Below are 25,001 nucleotides of genomic sequence, written 5' to 3'. Positions count from 1 at the left end.
TTATTGACTGAATCTGATAATCCAAAGATTCATGGATTGGGCAATAGCCAAGGAGAAAACTAAAAAGGTGGCTGGGTAACAAGCTCTGACCAATTGCAGAATGGCAATCAACAAAGCCAGGAGAATGTTGATCTACACCAGGTGACCAAAATATAGAACATAAGATCAAACTTGCATTTATGTAGCAACATTCATGACCGGAGTGCTTTACAGCCAATGAATTATGTTTGAAGTGTAGTCCAATGAATTATGTTTAAAGTGTAGTCACTGTTTTAATGATTAACTGTATCAATGCATTTGCTGGACTGTGCCATGAACACCCAATTTTGATCGCCAAAGAACAAGTGCTGGAGGCAATGAAGAGAAATGTTGAATGGCTGATCCCTTATTGGCAGGGGTCTGATTTATGAGATTAGACTGGAGAAATTTGGAGACAGGAGACTCTTAGGAAGAGATGTTATAAAAGATTGTTAAATGTAAAGAAAGATAAACTCAGCATAGTACTTTAAAGAGCATGAGCAGAGCCAGGAGCTACAAAGGATCAAACTAATAACAGGTAACTTTGGAACTGGTAATTGGAAATCACCTGAACTGGTATTAGGAAATTCTTGGCAGAAGGGTCACAAACCAAGAGGGCACAGATTTAAGATGGTTGGCAAAAGGACTAAAGGTGACATGAAGAACATTTTTTTTACATAGTGAGTGGTTAGAACCTGGAAGGCACTACCAGAAAGTGTGGTGGAGGCAGATTCACTCATGGCTGTCAAATCAAAATTGGATAAGCACCTGAGGGGAAAAATTTGCAGGGCCAAGTGGAAAGGGCATGCGAGTGGGACTAAGTAAATTGCTCTTGCAGGGAGCTGGCATGGATTTGATGGGCTGAATGGCCTTCTTCTGTTTCTGTGTCTGAATTCTAGAAAAGGCACACTTCACTATATAAGCGGAGATAGAAAATCCTGGAATTGCTTAACGAACAATTACTACAATAGTGGTCGGAAACTGGGATCTCTCTGAATGAAGGCATTTAGATGGGCTGAGTGGCCTTCCTCATCCATAATTAGCAGGTCCTCTTTACATTCTGCAAGGTAACTTGGACATTGGGTGAGAATGTAAAACTGACGATACCAATTCAACTTCCTGCTATTCATCTCTGCAATTTTCACTTCCATTCATATCAATTGGTCCATAGAACTTTCTGTACCTATCAGTTTAGCTGCCTTGGAAGTTGTCCCATTAGAAAATGTTGATCCAGGTTACTTGACCAGTTTGTTTTCCAATGGGCAGATCATAAATCTAAATAACCTGTCCAATAATCAAAGTGCATTCTATTCTGCCTGTCTTGATATGAACGAGGCTTCAATTGAAAGAATGAAATGGTTCCCAGGATCTGAAAAGGAACTGCAAGGGTTGTACCTCAGTACATGTATTTATGTGTGTTTTTATTTTTTTATGGCTGCATTGCTCCAGTACATTTTTCCATACAGTTTTCCATTGCTACTGTTTTTTTTTAACCTTTAATTCCCAGAGTGGACCTGTTGAACGGAACAAAACACATTCCACATTTTGATGACGTGTCACTTTGCTGCTACTAATTTTAACCTGTGCAAACATTCAGTGCTGATAAAGGAAATTAACAATCTATTACTGTCGAATGATGTGCGTTATATTGTTGCTGGCACGATGTTAACTGGCGCAGAAAATGTTGGAAATACTCAGCAGGTCCAGCAGCATCTGTGGAGAGAGAAACAGAGTTAACGTTTCAGGTCAGTGACCACTTATTAGAACATCAACAACAGCTTATATTTATATAGCGCCTTGAACGTAATGAAATGTCCCAAGATGCTTTACAGGTGCATTAAAAAAACAAGCGAGACATCAAGCTACATAAGCAGATATTAGGTCAGATGACCAAATTGCTGGATCAAAGATGTAGGTTTTAAGATGTGTCTTAAAGGAGGAAAGTGAGGTAAAGAGGGAATTCCAGAGCCTGGGGCCTAGGTGACACAACTACCAACGCTGGTGGAGCAATTATTATTATTGGGAATGTACAGGAGGCAGAATTAGAACTGGAAAAAGCTAACGTTAAGACAAGTTTTAAGCAAGTCCAGAGGCAGAGAAGTGGGGGAGGGGATGGGGAAGAGAGAAAAAAACAAATTCGGTGATAAAATGGAAAGCAGTAGAGATTAAATGTCAAGAGGGATGATTGAACAGGGCAAAAGATGCGGGTGAGAAAACCATTCCAGGCTCAGCAGTATTTTACTTCTATCCTATTTTAACTCCCAGCTGGGAATTCTGCATGTGGGCTGGGGCTGGAGTGGATAGTGGGCCATTCGGCCCTCGAGAGCATTAGACCCAGAGGGCATTAACTCCCAGATGTCACCTGCACAGGACCTGCCAGTGGCCCATCTGTTATTGTTGCAGTGGGTCTTAGATGTGATTAGTCATGGGTCTGGACTCACAGACAATGCTGGAGGTAAGATTGCTGGTCTAGCTAGAGGGGACGGGGAACAGAGAAAAAAACAGGAGCTCTATGATGAAATGGAAAGCAGTACAGAATAAATGTCAAAAGGGATGATTGAACAAGGCAAAAGATGGGCTGAGAAAACCATTCCAGCATCAGTAATATTTTACTTTTATCCTTATTCTAACTCCCAGCTGGGAATCCTGCAAGTGGGCACATTGGCCTAGCCAACAACGCCCATATCCCATGAAAGAATTTTTTAAAATTATGTTCAATACAGACTCAGCACGAGGCTCTACATAGAACTATCTCCCTCCATGCTCTGTTGTCATATGATCAACATCACTTTTGTAGATTATATATTTACATATGTAACATTAATCCTTTATACTACATCTCCCCCAAAGTCTCTGGCTGTAATAAATGCTACTTACATTATCCTACATTTCCCCTGAAGTATCTGTCTTCATCCATGAGATGTTCCCATGGTCTGGATGGAAATGAGGATTACCATCAGCGTTTTTTTTTCTGGCAATGGTTGCAGTTTCTGATTTACACAATACTCATCCTTTTTATTCTCCAGATTGCTTCAGTGCTCAAGAGTTAAGGGGAGGCAGTGGCACAATGGTAATGTCACTGCAATAGCAATCCAGAGGCTCTGGGGACACAGGTTCAAGTCCCACTAAGACAACTGTTGCAACTTAAATTCAATTAATAAATCTGGCATTTGAAAAACCATTGACAATTGCTGCATTGTTGGTTCACTAATGCCCTTTAGGGAAGGAAATTTATCATCCTTACCAGGTCTGGCCTACATGTGACTCCAGACTCACAGAAATCTGTTTGACTCTTAAATGGCCAAGCCACGCAGTTGTATCAAACTGCTATGAAGCCTAAAGGGAATGAAATCAGACAGACCACCCTGCATCTAATGCACCAAATGTACCATCTACAACATGCACTGCAGCAATTCACCTTCGCCTTCAACAGCACCTTCCAAACCAGCAACCTCTACCACCCAGAAGGACAAGGGCAGAAGATGCATGGGAACACCACCATCTGCAAGTTCCCTTCCAAGACACGCACCATCTGGACTTGGAACTATATCACTGTTCCTTCACTGTCACTGGGTCAAGATCCTGGAACTCCCTTCCCAAAAGCACTGCGATGCACCTGCACCACATGGACTGCAGCAGTTCAAGCACGCAGTTCACCACCACCTTAAGGGCAATTAGGGATGGGCAATAAATGCTGGCCCAGCTAGTGACGCCCACATCCCATGAAAGAATTTTTAAAAATTAATTGCTTTCTTTCATGACGAAGTTGCAGCAGTTGTAGATCAGTGCAAGCTTTTTGACTTAACAATGATCATTCTTATTTATGAATCACATACAAAGCTTCTGTGATTTATCTTCTTTTGTACTGGAGATTAGCAGTCAACTGCCCCTTGACCTTCAGCTGAACACCACCTGGATCCTGGAGTCTTATGGTCGACGGTTGGAAGATGTCTGGTTTTAACCACTTTTCTATATCCGAAAAAATTCAAATCCTGTTCCAGTGACTAACTTGAAGTTTGTTTTATGTCTATTCACCATAAAATCTGCACTCCAATGCTTCCCATTTGATCCTGTAATGAGACTTCTGATTCTTGTTCTTCAACTTCTTGAATGTCTTCAATTTCTTGAATGGTACGTGATCTTGGCCGTTTCTCCTTCAATTGTTTTGTTCAGAGCTGTTTGCTGCAGCAAACTGATTTAATATGGCCTCTCTTCTTGCAGCAATGGTGCTCCACAGTTTTGGTGGGGCACTCTTTGTGCCAATGTAGCCTTTTCCCCCCACAACGAGAACACTGAATAACGGCGGTTACTGTGCCCCCTTCTCTTTTGCTCTGTTTGAGGTTAGGTGTGCTGAATTTTCTATGGACTATAAACTGGTCTGTGTCAATTGTTTTTCTCCACGAGATTTCTTTTTTGTCTTGATGAAAAGTTTTGTTTTGTTTTCTCTCTCCTCCCTGCCTCCCTATTTACACAGCTTTCAATAGGGTCAACGTCTCTCAACTACAAAAAATCCAACAGTATCTCCTCTAAGGCTCCCACAACAGTGCAATCCTGAATCAATTCATCTTTCAAGGCTCTGCATTCATAATGATCAGCTGATCGACATAGCTCATTAATAAAAGAATCAATGCTCTCTCCTGTCTTTTGATGCGCCTTTTAAATTTTTCTCCTTTTATAGTGATGTTTTTCCAAAGATTAAAATAAGTAACAAAGGCTTTAATAACTTCTTCACATGATACCGTTTCTTCACTTATTCCCTGTCTGACCATAATGTCATCTACACTACTGCCAATGCGTAGAGTAATGTACTGACCTGCTCTTGCTAGTCTTCTCTGTTAGTCCCAGTGCTTTTCCGTACCTGGTAAATTCTGTACCTGGTAAACCTGTGACACTAGTTCTGCCACTTCTCAGTTTGCTCTGGGCTTTCCACGTGGTGAAGCACTCTGGTAAAGGTAGGATATTTCCATTTCTTCCTTTTACAGTTGGCTTTTCTGGAGTTCATTTGAGGATTTTCCTGCATGGTCCTTGTCCTTCAATTGTTTCTCTCACTGCTTCTTCCAGTCACTGGGCTTTCCACTTGTTGCTCCTTTTGTCATGTTTGCATGCTGTCACCCTCTGTTATTGTTGCAGTGGGTCTTAGATGTGGTAGTCATGGTAGACAATGCTGGAGACAAGACTGTTCATAAACTCTACCTTTTGTTGACCATTATGCTACGAACAACTCAGCACGAGACCCTCCACAGAACTACCTCTCTCCATGCTCTGTTGTCATGGGATCTTACATCATTGATGATGTAGACTATATAGTTACATATTTAACATTAACCCTTTATACTGCAGCCCACAAATCACTACTTTGATCTGGTGCAAGACTTTCATGGGGTCTCGACAGACACCAGCAGTTTGGTGCAATTATAACTACAGCCGGGCCAGAGGGGACCAGTGACCCTCAGCCCTTCATCTTTGGTTGCAGGGATCGTTCCCTGTGTCCATCGGTGCCTAAACGTATTGCCAGTGATTCCAGATAGGTGTTTCCTAAAAATGAGGCAACCAAACTAAAACTACCGTATGTCTTTACATAAAGAGTTATAGTTTCTAGGTTGTGTACTCTGCTTGCTAACAACAGAAAGGTCCCTTGCAGAGACAATGTAAAACCATGGGAAACATATCCTTAATCAGACAGCTGCAAATGATATATCCTTAAATCGGAAAGAGCAGTATCTTAGTAAATGCAGCAAAGAGAAATTCTTTTCCTGACCTTCCCATTCAGCATTGATTCCTTTTGTCTATTTATGTCTATTTTTTCAGTTTGATTTATTTTTTAAACATAGGTTTTAGTATATGGATTCCAGTTGAAGATTTACAGCTGTGGTTTGTTCTTCTACGGTTTGATGATATCTTCTTTCCTAGAGAGAGGTAAACTAAAGCTGATGTCATTTAGAATATAAATCTAGGATAATCCATGTGGCAAAATAAATAACATGAAATGGAAAAATAAATTAAATGTAGCTGAGCCCAGACAATACAGTGCTTACACCAATGGATCTTGGGTTCAAATTCAAGCCAGACTGAGGGGATGAGAATTCATTTCTGTGTCCACAAAAAAGGAAGACTTGCATTGATATAGCATCTTTCATGACCTCAGGAGGTCCCAAAGCACTTTACTGCCAATTTTGTAGTCACTGCTGTAATGCAGGACACACGGCAGCCAACTTGCGCACAGCAAGCTCCCAAACTAGCAATGTGATCATTGCCAGAAAATCTGTTTTTGTAATGTTTGGCCGAAATTTGGGGAGGCAGGAGACATCCCACCACTGGTACAGAAAGCAGGTGGAGGGACCTGGGGAGGAATTTTTGGTGCTGCATCAGGGAGAGATTGCCTCAATGACTGGGCACCCTCGAGGAAGGGTAAGTATTGGTGGGGTGATTTAGGGCCAGGTAGGGAGATCCCAGCAATTGGAGGAGGGGGTCCTCTGCTGGTAGAAAAGACAGGCATGGGGGCAACCATTGCTGCCAAGGAAAGGAGGGTGCATCCCTTCTCCCCCCACCAAAGCCCTTTGTGAGGCTGCCAGGTTTCATTCTCCATGTGGTGGTGGGCCCTCCCAAGATGTACAAAATGCCCACGGAGATGGGAACTGGCCCTTAATTGGCCACGTAAGTGATTCAATAGCGTATCCAGTGGGCAGTCGATCCACCAATTTTCTCAGTCCTGGCAATACGGCACAGCAGCAAGATGTCAGGCTCTCCTCCCCACAGCTTCTCCCACCATTTTTCTAGCCCTCCCACCTCCCAGCCTTTCCCCAAAGGGTAAAGAAGATCTAGCCTGTTGATTGGGGAATAAAAATTGGTAGGGACAACTTGAAAAACTCCCCCACTCCTTTTCAAAATTGCGCCATGGGATCTTTTACATCCACTTGAGAGTGCAGACATAAAAGGTCTATTTTACCTTATCCGGTCCTATGTGAAATGTGTCCAGCCAGTCTTAAGTAAGTTTTTGTCATCGTGACTCATTGGCAATCTCACTTGGATAGAATCAGTGATGACTCATGTGGAAAATATTTACAAACTATTTTTGCCTTCACACTTTCTACAGCAACTGCACAGCAGTGTGTAACTCTACGTGAAGCACAGTGAGGGAATGTATAACTAGCATATCTATTGTACCTTTATCCTCAATAAAAATGCCTCAAGGTACTTCACAAAAATGCAATTTGACAAAAACTTGACACCGAGCGAAAGAAAGAGTTATTGGGGTGAGTGTTTAAAAGCTTTGTCAAAGAGGTAGGTTTGACTGAGATTTTAAAAAAAGGAGAAAGAGCTGGAGAAATTTAGGGAGGGATTTCGAGAGTTTAAGGGGTCCCATGGCTTGGCCCTCAAAGGAGGGGTGAAGAGGGTGGGAATTCACAAGAGGACAGAATTTGAGGAATGCAAATTTCTTGGATTGTTGTAGGTGGTCACAGAGGGAAGGGTGAGGCCATGGAGGGGTTTGAGCACAAGGATGGTTGTTTTAAATCAACAAAACAAAAACAACTTATAGTGCCTTTAATATCATTGTTATGATGCCGGTGGGGAAATAACCAAATATACCAAACAACCCCCAAAGAAAGACATGAAATAACAGGCAAACGGTATTTCACTCAAAAAGATGAATTTCACTTTAGTTGGTCGATATAACAAAGGTAAGCCTCACTAAATTGCAAGCACTCCTAACAGGCTCCATTCACACATTCTGCAACTTGGCCTCCAGTAGGTAGGATCTTTCACGTTCCAACTTGATCGATTTGGCCCTTCACTCGCGTTCACTGGCAATGTCTCCCATCTGAGATCCCGGGAATTTCGACATTTACGAACCCTCTCTCACTCAGGTCACATCAGTTCCTTTTCAACCAACCAACAATAGCCCGTTCATGATCTGGTCCTCTGATACAAACTCCCAGCTCTTTTACATGCCTGAGCTATTCACACTGCTTTTAGTATTCAGTTTCAACTCAGTTGTACATCACTTCCCCAAAACCGGCCTTCTCGTAGGGAGCTTTGCTGGCTTCTCCTCACACAAATTCTGTGTCCCTCTGTCTCAGTCTGCTCTCTCTTTGTGTCTGCATATATATGTTGATTGCCTTCCCCTCACCAACTCTCCTGTCTTGCAGATTTCCTTTGTGTCTGGCTACATACTTTCCATATCTTAACTTCCTTCCTGTTGGTACTGTTTCCAGATCAATGGTTGCCAGGCCACATGAACCAGTATTCCTTTTTATCCAAGAAAATGACAATTGATGCAAACTCTTAAAAGTTATTTTCAAACATTCTTAAAGACAATTACAGATTTCCCAAACATTTTAAAGTAATCACAAACTTTCTTTATTGTTATTGCTTCTGGGTCAAAGGTCATCACATAATGTAACTTCCCAAGGCAGGAGCATTATGAAACAAAATTAAACACAAAGCCACATAAGATACGATTAGGGGAGATGACCAAATGCTTAGGGTCAAAGAAGTAGGTTTTAAGGAGTGTCTTAAAGGAAGAAAGAGAAACGGAGAGGTATCGGGAAGGTATTTCATAATGTTAGGGCCCAGGCAACTGAAGGCACAGTCCTCAATGATGGAGCAATTAAAATCAGAGAGCCTCGAGGGGCTAGAAGTAGATGGGCACAGATATCTCAGATGGTTGTGGGGCTGAGGGAGATTACAGAGACAGGGAGGGACAAGTCAGAGAGGCATTTGGAAACAAGGATGACAAAATTGAGGTGTTGCTTGACCGGGAACCAATGTCGCCAGTGAGCACCGTGGGATGGAGGTAACAAAGGCATTAAGGGTTTCGGCAGCGGATGAGCTGTGACCGGATGAGGTCAGGCCACGTTATGAAGCTGGAAATAGACAGGCTTTGTAATGTTGCAGACATGAGGTTGGAAGCTGATTTCATGCATCTGGGGGACCAGGAAGCAATGTAGGTAAGGGAGAGGAGACAGATGAGTAGGTGGCACTGGGTGCAGGCTCCTATATTGACAGCAGAGTTTTGAATGAGTTGATATTTTAAGAGGGAGGGGCTTGCAGGCCAGTTAGGATAGTATTTCCCAGAAATGTGATGCCAGGATGTCAAATATTTTCTTCCTTTGCATGTTCCAGTTGTATTATTCTAGCTGCACCAGCTGCTGTTGGCATGCTTCTGACTTTTACTTTTACCCACTTGTGGGTAACACCTGCCACAATATAAATGAAGCACAATTACCACCAGGATACCAGAAGATGCCCATTTTTCGGCCAGTTGTTCTATTTCAATGGATGGTCCATTTTCTTCTTAAAGCCAGATTTACAAAGTCCATTTATTGAAAATCTGACCTCATTATTTTACACATTCTGGGCCACACAGAAACTCAAAGATGCCAAGTACATTTTTTTTTTTATTCGTTCATGGGATGTGGGTGTCACTGCTTGGCAAACATTTATTGTTCATCCCTAGTTGCCATGGAGAAGGCTGTGGTGAGCTGTCTTCCTCAACTGCTGCAGTCCATGTGGTGCAGGAACACCCACAGTGCTATTAGGGAGGGAGTTCCAGGATCTTGATCCAACGACAGTGAAGGCGTCAGCATGGTGTGTGGCTTGGAGGGGAACTTCCAGGTGGTGGTGCTCCCATCTGTCTGCTGCCCTTGTCCTTCTAGATGGTAGTGGTCAGGAATTTGGAAGGTTCTGACTAAGGAGGCTTGGTGAGTTCCTGCAGTGCATCTTATCGATTATACACACTGCTGCCGCTGTGTGTCAGTGGTGGAGGGAGTGAATGTTTGTGGATCAAGCGGGCTGCTTTCTCCTGGATGGTGTCAAGCTTCTTGGGTGCTTTTGGAGCTGTACTCATCCAAGCCAGTGGAGAGTATTCCATCAGACTCCTGACTTGTGTCTTGTAGATGACGGACAGGCTTTGGGGAGTCAGGAGGTAAGTTACTCGCTGCAGAATTCCCAGCCTCTGACCTGCTCTTATAGCCACAGTATTTATATGGCTAGTCCAGTTCAAGTCCTGGTCAATGTTAACCCCCAAGATGTTGATGGTGGAGGATTCAGCAATGGTAATGCCATTGAATGCCAAGGGGCGATGGTTAGATTCTCTCTTGTTGGAGATGGCCATTGCCTGGCATTTGTGTGGTGCTAATGTTACTTGCCTTTTGTCAGCCAAGGTTGAATATTGTCCAAGCCTTGCTGCATTTGGACATGGACCTGCCTTCAGTATGGAGTCACAGAGCGCAGGGCCCGGATTTTCACTGAGTCAGGCCGACTTCGGAGCTGTTTAAAAATGCCGGACGGTACCCAATTCAGGGATTCCCATTCCTATTCCAATTTCTGGCAATTTTCACTGGTGCAGGTAGCTCAGTTGCACACGTGTCAGGAAGATATAATAATTTTCATAATTGGAGTTTCATTGGAGTTTATTGTAGAGTAATTGTGGGGTCTATGGGCAGGAGTCTTTCTGAAGGAGAGGGATCTGCAAGTCAGGAAGTTTCCCTTCTCGACCTCCCTGAAAACCTGGTCCCTTATGTTGCCTAAAGGAAATCCCGCACCTAAAGGGAAGTGTAAGAACATAAGAAATAGGATCAGGAATAGACTACATGGCCCATCCAGTCTGTTCCACTATTCAGTGCAATCATGGTTGATCTTGGGCTTCAACTCCATTTTCCCGCCCGCTCCCCACATCCTTTAATTCCCTGAGAGACCAAAGATCCATCCATCCCAGCCTTAAAAGTATTCAATGATGGAGCATCTACATCCCTCTGCAGTAGAGAATTCTGTTATGGACAGTGGGTAAACCTGAAATCTTTTATTTTCTCACTGTCTGTCCCTAAGCAGAGATGTTTTAATTTTTGATTTAGGTTGTGGCGTGTTTCCCCAAACCCTCTGTTTGTGAGGTCAATTTTTCAAGTGACTCGCAGCAAACTCTCTTTAGGGTTAAATCAGGAGTATTGTTAATTCACACATTCAAACCCGGGAGCTCGTTGCAACCAGATACACACACAAGTACATAAGAAGGAGATAGGAAAGAGGAGTTTTACAACTATGAATAACAAAAGAAAACAAATCAAATATATGGTTATTCACACATGTGAATGCCAGAGTCCAGAATGTTAAAATCCAGTGATGGTTCCTTCATGTAGGAGATGAAATTCAGGCGGGATCAGCTAACTGAATGCAGGAATTGCAGAAATCCTTTCAAGTCAGTGGTGACGCAACAAGATGAGGTTGGTATTACAGGGACTTGTTCTGCTCTGCAGGCAATGGCAGGAATCTTCCAGAGAACCAGGCTTTGAGGCGGATTTGACTTGAGCAGGCTTTGTCAGCCTGGAGTCCTGCGTCGGTATTGACAGACTGGAGGTTAAACAGCAGACTGGGTTGTGAGTCTAGAAATGTAATATTAAAACTTCCCAAAGGTCTGAAACTTAGGTCATTTGATGTTGACCATTAATGAGTCAGTTGCAGGCTAACAAGCAGTTTCTATGCCTCTGGTCAAAATCCATTGTTCACCCTAGGAATTAGATGATGGCTATTAGCCTCTCTGTAGGTATAACGAGTTTTGATGGCTCTCCCTTTGTTATAGGACCAGGCTGGGAAGACAGATCGTCTGTTGGTTCCTGGGTTCATTGATTGTAATGTGTCCTCACAATGAGAGGTGTAAGATTCCACGCAGGGTTGAGCTTTGTCCTGTAACTGCTGTTGGAAATTTCCAGAAACTGTAGCCAAATTGTGAATCATGTAACCTTGTAGTAGTAATCTTTTGGCACAGCAAAATCTACTTTTTAAGTAAGCAAAAAAGTAATGTTTCATTGAAACCCTTTATGACCTCTTACTTTCTTAAACAGCTGTGACATGAAATTTGAACCCTGATCTGACTGTATTCTTTTGGTAAAACATATCTAGTGAACTCTTCCACACGTTTCTTGGTTGTAATATTTCTCAAAGCTATTGCTTCAGGAAACCTTTTAGACACATCCATTATTGTCAGTAAGTGCTGATTTCCACTTTTCCTCTTAGGGAGGGGTCCTACACAATCAATCATGACCCTCGTACAAGTTCTTAAAATGCTGGAATTGGGATTAAAGATGCCGGCTTAAGCACTGCTTGTGGTTTCCTTGTCACCTGACATGTGTGACATGTTCTACAGAACTTGACTACATCCCTATGCAATCCAGGCCAATAAAAAGGGTTTTATATTTTTGCCTGTGTCTTTCTAATTCCTAAATGTTCCCCCATTGGAATCTCTTGAACTATCTTCAGAATCTCATTTCTATATACAAATGCTATTACAATCTGATGCATCTCCCTCTAGCTTTAATGTGCTGAAGCATGATAAGGCCTCCATTTTCTCATGAAAACATTACCCTTAAGGTAATAACATTCTGGAATGCCTCTGTTTCAGAGTAAGCTGTCTCATATAACTGTTTCATTTGCAAATCCTTTCTCTGTAGCTCCACTAACTGTCTTGAGTTATACACCTCAGCTGCATTGTCTTCCAGTCTTCCCTCCTGAACAATCTTACCGAGCACAGTGTCAGCTAATTGGACTTCTGCACCTTCTCTCTGCCTTTGACTTCCCGTTCTTGTTTCAACCTATGAGCTTGTGATCTTGTTATCATGCAATCTGGAAACAATCCAGGATGCTTTCTCTGCAACACTTCTGTTGAAAACATTTCTACAGGCTGCTCAACCACCATAGGCATCACCCACATCTGTGATTCAGCTATATCATTACCCAGAATAAATTGAACCGCTGTAACGGACATTTTTTCCACTACTCCAACAATCATCTCACCTGTTTTCCACTTACTCTTCAAATTTACCTTTCACAATGAAATAGGTTTAGCATCTCCATGTACCCCACTTATTATCACCTGTTCCTGCAATGCTCCCTCTGAACAACAAATGTCACAATCCCACAACATTAAGGATCAACTAGCCCCGTGTTTCTTAAAATTTTAACATCCTTACCTGCTCCACCCTGTACACGTGGAAAGACTTCCACTTCACACACATAATCTTCAAACATTTCTACAACCTGATCCTCAGAATTCTCTTGGGTAAATTGTGAACGCATTCCCATTTTTTTTACCTAACACTGATTCTTCCCATTTTACCTGTACACAACCCAATGTTTTTTTCTGTGCCTGAACCTCAGGATCCACAGTACCTTTGCTTCCAGTACTTTTCTGCACCCCTATTATTCCAACAGATTTCCCTTAATGTCCAACACACTGACTTTGTGTCCAACTTGATTACAATGAAAACATCTCAATTTTAGAGTGTTATATCTACCCTCAGCACCTTCCTTTTAATTCTGAGGAAAAGCTTCCTGGGAATTTCCACCTACTCCTCTTCCCTGACTGCCTGCCTTCCTTTCACCTTCCCACTTTCTATCCTTCTCTGATTTAAAAGGGTGATGAGAAAAAGGTTTAACTCTATGAGCTAACTCATAATCATCAGCTATCACTGCTGCTTATCTTACCACTTCAACCCTCTGTTCCTCCACACGAGTTCTCACTACCAAAGGAATTGAATCTTTAGATTCTTCCAAAAGAAGAGCTACACATGTTGTCTTTATCTTTAATGCGCGTATGCACTGGTCAAAATTACTCTGTTTTATTCTCTCAAACTCAGTATTAATTTGCCCAGGCTGTTTTCTCATATGCACTCTAAATAGCCTTTTTTTTAACCACATCATAGTTCACTGACATCTCTTCTGACAATGAAGCATAAACTTCATGTGCTCTACCCGCCAACCTGGATTGTAACAACAATGTCCGGTTTTCCTGTGGCCATTTCATCTGTTTAGCCATCTTCCCAAATCAAATAAAAAATGCTTCAACATCCCTTTCCTCAAACTTTGGAAGAGTTTGTACAAATTTAAACATCTCCCCACTGGGTTCTGATCTAGAATTTAGTCCTTCCTCACCTACTGGCATCTATTTTTTAATTACCAGTAGTTTAAGCTGGAATTCTCTCTCTCTTTTTCTCTTTCCTCCTTTTCTAACCTCACCGTTTCTAATTTTGTTTCCTGATTTCTTTCTCGCTCCCGCCTTTCTGCCTGTTCCCTTTGACATGCCCTTTCTCTTTTTCTTTTTCTGCTGCCAATAGCTCAAGTTTTTTTCATTTGCAACTGAATTTGAGCCTATTTCAATGACCCACCCCTTGGAGAACTCAGTCTCTCGGGTATTCCTTCTGAGTTCAAATGCTATGCTATACCTTCAATCCTGATTTCTTTAGCCCTGCAGGTAACCCTAATTGTAAATCATCTTAACTTTGTTTGTTAATTTTAAACCAGCCAAAGTTATGATTTCAACTCCTTGACAAGTTTTGGCAACTGCCAAAGCCATATTACAGTCTCAACACTTAAAAAAAAACTCACACCAACTCCTGAATTCAAGGTGCTTCTTGTACTCACAACCTTAAGATTCACCAACTCCAACCCAATCATGGAATTTCAAATATATCCCGCAAAGAGCCCCCAATTTTGTTATGGCACAGCCAATGGTAAATGCTGGCCCGCTCAAATCCCAAAGAGAAACTTGAAACAACTGTTATGCAATTTGTATGTATTTCGAGACGCGTGCCTTTAATTCAGTAGTAATAAGACCACCGAGTCTTATAGGTTTCTTGCAAATCTAAATTAAACCTTTATTAAGTAAAAAAAAAATGATTTCAAGCACCACATAGGTTTAGAAATTACTACGTTGATAACTTCTAGCTCCCATAATTAACCTGCTCCCAGTTACACCTCCATTAAGGCAACAGTAAAAACACATATATTTTAAAAGGCCCAGGCAAAGTAACATGATAACCTGAACAGTCAAATTCAAAGTGAGTTTTCTTAACTTCAGTTTCTTTAGCAACTTGAGATTTAGAGATAAAAACAAAAAAACTGCGAATGCTGGAAATCCAAAACAAAAACAGAATTACCTGGAAAAACTCAGCAGGTCTGGCAGCATCGGCGGAGAAGAAAAGAGTTGACGTTTCGAGTCCTCATGACCCTTCGACAGAACTGAGTGAATATTAGGAGAGGGGTGAAATATAAGCTGGTTTAAGGTGGCGGTGGGGGGGTGGGGGGAGAGAAGTGGCGGGGGGGTGTGGTTGTAGGGACAAGCAGGCAGTGATAGGAGCAGATAATCAAAAGATGTCACAGACAAAAGAACACAGAGGTGTTGAAGGTGGTGATATTATCTAAACGAATGTGCTAATTAAGAATGGATGGCAGGGCACTCAAGGTACAGCTCTAGTGGGGGTGGGGTGGAAAAACTAGCAGGGCATAAAAGATTTAAAAATAATGGAAATAGGTGGGAAAAGAAAAATCTATATAAATTATTGGAAAAAACAAAAGGAAGGGGGAAGAAACAGAAAGGGGTTGGGGATGGAGGAAGGAGTTCAAGATCTAAAGTTGTTGAATTCAATATTCAGTCCGGAAGGCTGTAAAATGCCTAGTCGGAAGATGAGGTGCTGTTCCTCCAGTTTGCGTTGGGCTTTACTGGAACAATGCAGCAAGCCAAGGACAGACATGTGGGCAAAAGAGCAGGGTGGAGTGTTAAAATGGCAAGCGACGGGGAGGTTTGGGTCATTCTTGCAGACAGACCGCAGGTGTTCTGCAAAGCGGTTGCCCACTTTACGTTTGGTCTCTCCAATTTAGAGGAGACTGCACCTTAAATGCACTGTATTTTTCCAAAAGAAAATGAGTCACAAAAAAATCCCACTCAATAACAGGCTTTCATTTCAGCGTAGTGCTAAAGGAGTGCTACATTTTTGCAGCTGGTATTCTTTATGTGAGGCTTTAAGCCAGGTGCTTTATGTGCCTTTTTCCAATGGCTATTAGAACACACTTTAAATGGGAGATGCCTGTACTTGAAAGCGACAATTTACAGGGCTATGGGGAATGAAAAGGGGAGTGGAACTAATCACATCAGTCTTTCAAAGAGCCAGTACCAGCACAGTAGACTGATCTATATTGTATCTTCAGTATCTATCTCAGGAGACAATGCCCAGGGTGTATGCCACTCTGTATTGAACATCGTCTGCTGTGGCTGTGGTAGCTGATTCATTGAGTGGCAGTCCGTTCCGCAGTTGTCACAGATGAATAGCGTTGGCCTGAGGTCAACTGATAATTTTTTCCTTCCGGCGGGGGCTCTTTTCTGCCAGCTGGTCACTTCTTTTGTTCCCTACTTTTTCCACACCCCTCCTGATTGCTTGCCTGTGTTGTGTTGTTCTCTGATCCTTCTGTGGGTGGATGCTGATTGGCTGTGTTTGGCGATGTACAGGCGCTATATTCATGTTTTAAGCAATCTCTTGGGGGGAGGGGACTCACCTGATTTGCCAAACATTGTTGCCCATAAAATGCCTTCCCCATTCACCTGTTACAACAACAGCCATGGCATTTAGTTGAAAGCCTTGAGAAGTCCATTGGGATAGCGCTGAGCCACGTGGTGATGTGTAGCAATAGGGGGCTCCTGGTTCGCTGTAAAATAGATCAGCTTTCGGAGGCTTATTTTTCACACAGATCATCATTTTTTCAAAACATTGTTCAAATTTCAGTTTCCAGTTGAAATGGAATATCCTGAACATGTGCACGTGTTTTCGGACTATTCTGGACCATCAAAGTCCGGTTTACGAGGGCCAGATGTGAGTGTTACTTCAAGACAATTTCTAATTTCACCAGCGAGCCTCTTGACTGATTTATTTTCTGCCTCGTCAGTCAAAACAAGTATTCTATTTCTAAAATGCGGAAGAGATGCAATGATTAATTATTTCTGCAGAGGTTTTTTTCCCCTTGTGGAGCAGAATATAGGAAGCTGAACAGCCTTGGGGGAGTTACTGTGTCAGTGAAGTTCATCGCACTTGTTCATTTCCATTGGGGGCCGTCCATTCAAAGAATGACAAATGTCCTTTTGAAAATGGATTGAGGCTTAGTCGAGAAGGCAGAGGTGTTGCGTTACACTCGCTGCTCTCTCCGGTTACGGGACGCGACCAAATCAATCGCCCATCTGTAGAGCAGGGAGTATTATTAGGCTGCCCTGGCTTGGCGTTGCCAACTTGTTTGTGTGCGTGAGTGACAGTGGAAGGGGCCTATCAGAAATATTCTCTCGCACAAGCAACACCTCTGTAAACCATCCTCGGTGTAACTGTAAACCCCTAACCCTCCCCTCCCCTCCCCACTTCCTTGAAACTGTAAACTGCAAACAAGTCTTTTGTTGTAAAACTGAAGGTTCGTTGAGAGTGAATCCTAGTGACTGTGGCAGTGTTCATTTCCAAGCCAATTACTAACTACCTACCTTTGCACTAGGCTCAAAGTCCAGGGGTATGAAGAAGTCAGTGTAGACTGACTGCTCCTGAGCAGCTGCTTCGCAAACAATGCTAAGTGCATGCGTGCAAGAAATCTCAATTACACAGCAGAGTGACAGACGTAGCACACAGGTTATGCGTTAGCTCTGTGTGGTGTCTCATCATTGCGGCTTTCTCCCCATTTGCTGGCTACTCAATGCTTACCAATTTGCTTCTGAATTACATAGAAATAAATTCTGAAGTCTGGCTTGGAGAAAAAAAAAGTTCATCCCGCCAGCTACTAGACCAGGAAGGGAAAGATGAAGGATTTCGACGGCACTCAAAGCTCAACGTGGCTCTTATTCATTGCAATTATATTCCAGACAGTGGCCAGAGTGGAGTTGGCGGTGTCAACGGCCATTATCAATGTGACTAACATTTCTCCGACCACCAACCGTACGGTGACCACCAGTGTTCCGGGCATTTATGGTGCCAACTCGTCAGTCAAAGGAGCCAGAGGTGTGATTGGGATCCCGAATTCTCACGATGCTTTCGCCTGTGATAAAAACATTGACTTCAATGCCAGGGAGACACCCTGGGTAGCTTTGATAGAAAGGGGGAACTGCACTTTCGCACAAAAGATTGAGAATGGGAAAGGAAGAGGGGCCGCAGCTGTTGTGATCTTTAATGAAGCAGGAAAAGGCAATAGAACTGACCCTTTCATTCATTATGGTAAGAACAAAGACACTTTCCTATTCATTTGAATGCTTTAGGACAATTTAGCATGAATGAAGTGATAACATGGCTGAATAATTCCATTGGATGGAACTTTGGTGTAAATTGACAGCTTGTGTGCCTATGTGCTGCCTCAAACTCAACTTGTTCATCCGCTGAATCCCAAAATTAGGTTCTTCTTCTCCTACCTCACCTGTCAATTTTCCTCTGCTCCCTTCCTCCTGGTTGGTAGCTCTTTGGATTGTGATTATTAGGCACACCTTGATCCCATTCTTCCTGGAGAGAAAGAGAGACAATCCCACCCCTTGGCCTTGTTCAGGTATTCAGTTAGACCACAGCTGATCTGCCTCTCAACTCCATTTACTCACCTTTGCTCCAGACCCCTTGATGGCCCTACTGAGGAAGAACTTGTTGATTGTGCTACCACATGCATGAGGTTAAGTAGTGTGAGCTTTTGAGTCCTTAAAACTGACCCCAATTCTATCCCCACCCCAGCAGCCAGAAGCAGTGCTGTTCCAGCAGGGGTTCATGGATCGAAATCAGCTGTAGGAAATGTGTCTGGCTATCCCCAGACCTAGCCCTGGGTACTTGCAAATTGCAGAACTACTATTGTCCCTGCTGGGGTCAACCAAGAAGGTACAGACCCAGATACAAACCTGCAATCTTTCTGAGCTGTCTGGTGTATCTAATCACTAGCTGAATCGGTTAAACCATCAGGGGAGCTAGATTCTAATCTGAAAGTTACCCTCGGAATTTTTCATGATCATTTTATTCGGATCTGGAATTGTGTATTTCCTTCAGTAGAAACTGTCAAAGTGCTCTATGTGTGACTGCACAGTGCTATTTCCAGAAGATTATTTGAGGCCGCTGTGTTAGTTTTGAGGTAGGAAAATTGGCGGCTTATTTACTAGGATATTTAGAACCTGAAAATCTACCACCTCCCTTGCCCCTGCCCCCCTCCACTGGTGTATTCCCAGAAAGGCATGATGCCCACTCACCTGCGCAAGGAACCTCTGACCTGTTGGAATTCCCAGGCTCAGGATATTTGAATAAAGTGGGTGGGTGACTGTGCCAGTAACACAGAGTGCCCAATCTTTCTTAATAGGAGTACCTGCCCACTGGCAGTGGCTCTATAATTGGCCCCAGAGTCCTGACTACTGCTGCCTTTGGGACTTACATTTATGTAGTGCCCTTTAAAGTCATGTAAGTTGTTGTTGCCCATGTCCTAATTTTCACCAAGTCCCGTTCACACATCACCACTGCGCTCACTGACCGATATTGGTTTCCAAATAAGCAATGCCTCAATTTTAAAATTGTCATCTTTGTTTTCAATCCCTCCATGGCCTTACCTTTCATGTAATCTCCTCGACCCTTACAACTTTCCCAGAACTTTTCTAATTCTGACCTCTTGATGTCCCTCATTTTAATCACTCCAGCATTGGTGGCTGTGCCTTCAGCTGCCAAGATCTCAAACTATGGAATTCCCTCCCTAAACCTCTCTGCTTCTCTACCTCTCTTTCCTTCTAAGTCACTCCTTAAAACCTGATCTCTTTGCTTTTTTGGTCACCAGCCCTAATATCTCCTTATGTGGTTCAGTGTCAAACATTTTTCAGAGCACTCCTGAAGAGCACTTTTATACATTTTAATACATTAACGGTGCTAATTAAATACAGGCTGTTGTTGTTGTTGGCAGGTTCTTGTATCAGCATTGTCACAATCATGTTGGTCACTGTTTCCATACAATGCTAATGGCTATTCATATGGATCCCACTTCCAGTAGGTTAGTGGAAACAGTTTTGAAGTGGAAAGGATCAGCCCTTTTTCCAAGAGAGGGGTTTTCTTTGTGGAAGCTGGTCTTTTGACAACTTGTTTGCTTTAAGAAAACCAGCCTTTCCAAATTTGGACCCACTTTCGCCACTTGGCAGTACAGTGCGTTTGCTTCATGTAAGTACACAGTTGCAGGGTTGGTGGGGAGAGACAGAGCTGGAAGGAATTCTGGAAGATAACATCCTGCCAATGCCTGCTTTTTCTCTTAACATCAGCAGCAAAGGAGCGATAGAGTCATTACAGCACAGAAGGAGGCCACTCAGCCCATTGAGTCCATGCTGACAGATGGACTGACTGCCAAACACCAATTCATCCAAAGCTGAGTGGTGCCCAGTGCAATTTCTGATAGTACTCCAGTTTGCCAAAAGTCCTGAAGCTTTGTGGGGCCTTGATGTCTAGGTTTGATTGTAAGATGTGTACGAATAACTGTGGAAACCTATGAATAACGTCATATTATAGATAGAGTAATGGCAGAGCTGCAGATGGACATGTACTTCATCAAATAATAAACTTGGTTCATAAATCGTAATTTCTTATAAGTTATTTCTTGGCTTCCTTGCACATCTCTGGATGGGGCCTATGAACAACAAACATTGAGGTACGCCTAATGCTTAGAGTTTTGGACTGAACTAACATTTCCAGATAGGAAAAAGCTACCTTGTGAGCGGCTAGGAACTCAATTCCTTGCAAGGGTCATGGTGGTTATGTATATTTCTCCCCTTCTCTCTACATACATGTAGGGAAATAAACCAAAATACTGCTGATGTTGGAAATCTGAAATAGGTACAGAATATACTGGCAATACTCAGCAAGCCAGGCAGCATTTGTGAAGAGAGAAACAAAGGGCAGAATTTTTGCTTGGCGGACGGGCACATGCCCAAGTCGCTCGCGTGTGAAATGACGCGCGTTGATGTTGGCCAAGCATGCTGACGTCAACGCACAGTTGCACAATATTTCGGTCGGTGGGCATGCGCTGGAGTTGGCAGTGCGCCCGCCGACAATTAAAAGGCCTGTTAAGGCCATTAAATAATTTAACCTAACGGTTGGCGGGCAGGCAAAAAGGCTTTTTTTGGAAACCTCATTCACAGGCGGGATGAGGCCTCCAAAAGCAAATAAAAATAAAATAAAAGTTTTAAAATTTAATTAATAACATGTCCCTGCTCATGTGACAGAGTCACATCGGGGGGACCGGTTTTATTACATTTTTATTTTCTTTTTAAAAAATGCTTTATCCCTCTGAGCCAGTTCTGTGCTTGAAATAGGAGAGACAGGGTCAAGGGCCCTCCGATCATGGTGGTGGGGGAGAATCCTCAGCTGAGGAGAAAGGAAGATATATGGGAAGCAGTGATGTAGAAGGTGACATTGTCAGAACAGATGGAACAGAGAAGAAGAAACTGGGAGAATAGAATAGAGTCCTTACAGGAAGCTGGGTGTAAGGAAGTACAGTTAAGATAATTGTGTGAATCAATGAATATATATATAGTGAATATTGATTGACAACCTATCCCCAGAAATGAAGATAGGTCAAGGATGTGAAGGGAAGAGTTGGAAATGGTCCATGAGAAGAGGGGGAAGAGTTGGAAATTGAAAACAATATTAAAGCAATTTTCCACTTCGGGGCATGAGTGGAAAGAGGCAATGATAGTCATCAACATACTCGAAAAACAGGTGTGGTGGGTTGAGGCGGAACCTGTGTGGGATTGGAACAAAAAACCTTCCAAGTGTTACAGGAAAAGGCAGACATGGCTAGGACTCATGCTGTAGCGTCACCTTTTATTTTGCGGAAGTAATTGTAAACAAAGAAGTTAATCAATTTAAGAACCAGTTTAGCCAGGAAGAGAAGGGCAGCGGTGGAGAGGGAATGGTTGGATCTCCATTCAAGGAAGAAGCAAAGAACCTGGTAGAGGATGGAGTTGTAGAGGCACTGGTCATCAATGACGAAAAGGAGACAGTTAGGACCAGGAAACTGGAAATTGTTAAAGTGTTAGAGGGCATCGAAAGAGTTGCAAGTGTAGTTGGGAAGATGATGGAGTAAAAAATAGAACCAAGATAGAAAAAATAAGTTCTGCAAGGCATGCATAAGCTGAAATGATGGGTCTACCGGGGCAGTCCAGTATGTTGAAGGAAGTGGATTGTGAGGTTGGAGATCAATGTGGGAGAAGATCTTCTGCAGAAATGAAGTCAGTGATAGTCTGGGAAATGATAGGCTCAAAGTCAGTGCTATGGCTATGTTCCAGGGGGACGTAGAAGGAAGTGTCAGAGAGTTGGCATTCAACCTCTGCAAGGTAGAAGTCCCTTCAACAAACACCATCAGCACCACCCTTGTGGGCAGGTTTCATAAGAATATTAGAGTTGGGTTTCACTTGGGAAACAAATCTCAGTCTTTTTGAAAATAAGGAACAGCAGACACCCAATTTGGTACAGGAAGGTCAAATATATACAAAAAAAAAACATGCTTCAAATTTGCACCAGGTTAATTAGAGAACTGAGGGGCAGGTCAGAAGTAGGAAATGTATTTGAAGAAGATAAACTACATTGAAAGAATGAGGAAGAACATACTTCAACCAATGTTCTTCCTTATTTGTTCAACTTCCATGCACACAAAAAAATTATCCAAAGCTGGTACAAATTGGATTCAGTAGGACAGTATGTTGTTGTACCAGCAGTATCAAAGTGCTCAGCAGATCTGGCAGCATCTATGGAGAGGAGCACTGTTAACGTTTCGAGTCCGAATGACCCTTCAACAGAACTAAGTAAAAATAGAAAAGATTTACTTAGTTCTATTGAAGGGTCATTTGGACTCGAAACATTAACTGTGCTCTTCTCCACAGATGCTGCCAGACCTGCTGAGTTTTTCCAGGTATTTTTGTTTTGGTTTTGGATTTCCAGCATCCACTGTTTTTTGCTTTTATCATATTATCAAAGTGCTTATTGTTTTGAAACTCCATTGACATACGAACATACAAACATACGAAATAGGAGCAGAAGCAGGCTATTTGGCCCCGCAAGCCTGCTCTGCCATTCAATAAGATCATGGCTGAGCTGTTTGTGTTTCGAATTCCACATTCCCGTCTACCCCAGATAATCTTTGATTCCCATGCCTAACAAGAATCTATCAACCTCCGCCTTAAAGATATTCAATGACCCCGCCTCCACCACCTTCTGAGGCAGAAAGTTCCAAAGTCGCACAACCCACTGAGAGAAAACATTTCTCCTCATCTCTGTCCTAAAAGGGTGACCCCTAATTTTAAAGCAGTGCCCCCTAGCTCTGAACTCACCCACAAGAGGAAACATCCTATCTACGCCTGCCTTTCAATACCATTCAGGATCCTATATACTTCAATCCAGTCACCCCTCACTCTTCTAAACTCCATTGGAAATAAGCCCAGTTTGTCTAATCTGACCCGCTCAGATAGATCTACAAGATCCCATAGGATTATGAATGGAGCAGGGGAGATATGCCAGTCTCCTATTATTTGTACATCCTGTAACCAACATCAATAAATCAAATTCCCTAATGGCTGATTGTGGGATCATGCTGTGTGCAAATTGGCTGCTGCGTTTCCCTACATTACAGACTACTTTTTAAGGTATTTAGTTGGACCATCAGTTGTGAAATGTGCTATTTTGCCTTCTTCTTTCCTTTCCTCCTCCCTTCCCTCCTTCCATCCTTCTTTCCCTCCATCCTTCTCTCCTTACCTCCTTCCTTCCTCCTTTCCTTCCTTCCTTCCCTCCTTCCTTCTCGTGTTCCTTATTTTCCTCCTTCCTTCATTCTCTCCATCCTTCATTCTTTCTCTCTTTCTGACCTTTCTCAGTTCCAAATTTGTGCTTCAGAATAGTACATCCATTATTCTGTAAGGTGCTCTGGCAGATGATCTTGAAAGAAATTTGTTGCTTATTTGAGTTTGATATAACCATAGCACAAATAGAAAGATTCCTATCTTCTCTTGGTCGGTCTAGCAAGGAATAATGGGCCCTATTTTTAAACTGGTCACCGTGACAGCTCTTTGGGTAGGTTCAGGATAGAAACCTCATTCTGTTATTGAAAACAGACAAATTTGCGATTTATGGCTTCATTTCGCTCCACAGATGGTCAGTCAACATGTCCAAGGGGAGTTGAAGTTATTTAAACTTAGTGCTATCAGTGGAAATAAGGCAGCTGACTTCAGCAAATAAGCATTATTAAATGTCATGTGACAGAGAATAGTGATTTACAGTTGAATAGAACAGACCACATTTCAACAATGCAAAATTCTGGTGAAGTTAAAATGTGCATTTTTGGAATTAGAAGCCAACAGCAGAGAACTGCTGAAAAGGTTTGAGCTACCATGTTAATTAAAGCTGTTTCCAAACTGCGGTATAATTCTGAGCACCCTGGGAAAAGGAATAATCATTGAAAATATGGTACATCTGGCAATATTTAGTTTTTCAGTGGCTGAAGATGGTGGCACACCCCTAATCTCCACAAACAAACAATATGAGCAGAAATGAGTGCCTGCAGTCCGAGCAAACTTTTGGACCAGGGTAACAATGGCTTCTGTAATGATTCATCTCCTGATAAGTAATTACATACAGTGCAGTAGAAGCCTTTCATAATTAGGGAATGCTTATTGCTTAGTGAGGAAGAATCAGAGTGAAGGAAGCAGATAATTGATAATCTAATCAAATTTCGTGAAGATGAAAACCCTCGTCTCAATGGATTGCATCCGCACATATTAAAAGAAGTTCGGAAAGAGATACCAGAGGCACCATTATGTATATATAAAAAAATCACTAGAACTAATGCTTGAGAACTGATGGATAGCCAATATGATTCCTATGCACAAAAAGAGACCTGGAACAAGTCCAGGGAGCTATAGACTGATTGGTTTAACATTGAAAATGCTAGGAAAGGTAATTGAATCTTTAGTCTAAGATGCAGTAGGAAAACATCAGAAATTGAAAATATAATAACAGTAGTCAGCATAGATTTCAAAGAAGTCAAGCTTGTCCAACCTTACTGAATTTTTTTGAAGAAGTAACCAAAAAGGTATAGATAAGGGCAATGTAGTAGATGTAATCTATTTGGATTTCAAAACGTCGTTGATAAGAGACTTGGTTGAAGGATGGACAGGATTGGCAGATAAACGTTCTAGGATTTTGATATTT

The 25,001-nt window shown here is 42.4% G+C and overlaps 1 protein-coding gene across 1 annotated transcript in view; it reads left to right on the top strand.

Moving 5' to 3' along the window:
- The first annotated feature begins 17,213 nt into the window (after positions 1-17,213).
- LOC121282188 (E3 ubiquitin-protein ligase RNF128) overlaps positions 17,214-25,001 on the top strand; it is a 164,324-nt gene continuing 156,536 nt past the window's right edge. Inside the window, exon 1 of the mRNA XM_041195754.1 lies at positions 17,214-18,023. Coding sequence (XP_041051688.1) covers positions 17,612-18,023 — 412 coding nt within the window. The 5' untranslated portion in view covers positions 17,214-17,611. The remainder of the gene's footprint in view (positions 18,024-25,001) is intronic.

The sequence above is a fragment of the Carcharodon carcharias genome, chromosome 9 (assembly GCF_017639515.1).
Source record: "Carcharodon carcharias isolate sCarCar2 chromosome 9, sCarCar2.pri, whole genome shotgun sequence".
NCBI classification, from domain to species: Eukaryota; Metazoa; Chordata; class Chondrichthyes; order Lamniformes; family Lamnidae; genus Carcharodon; species Carcharodon carcharias.
Note: the sequence above shows the minus strand (reverse complement) of the source record. Positions and strands in the feature narration are given on the sequence as shown.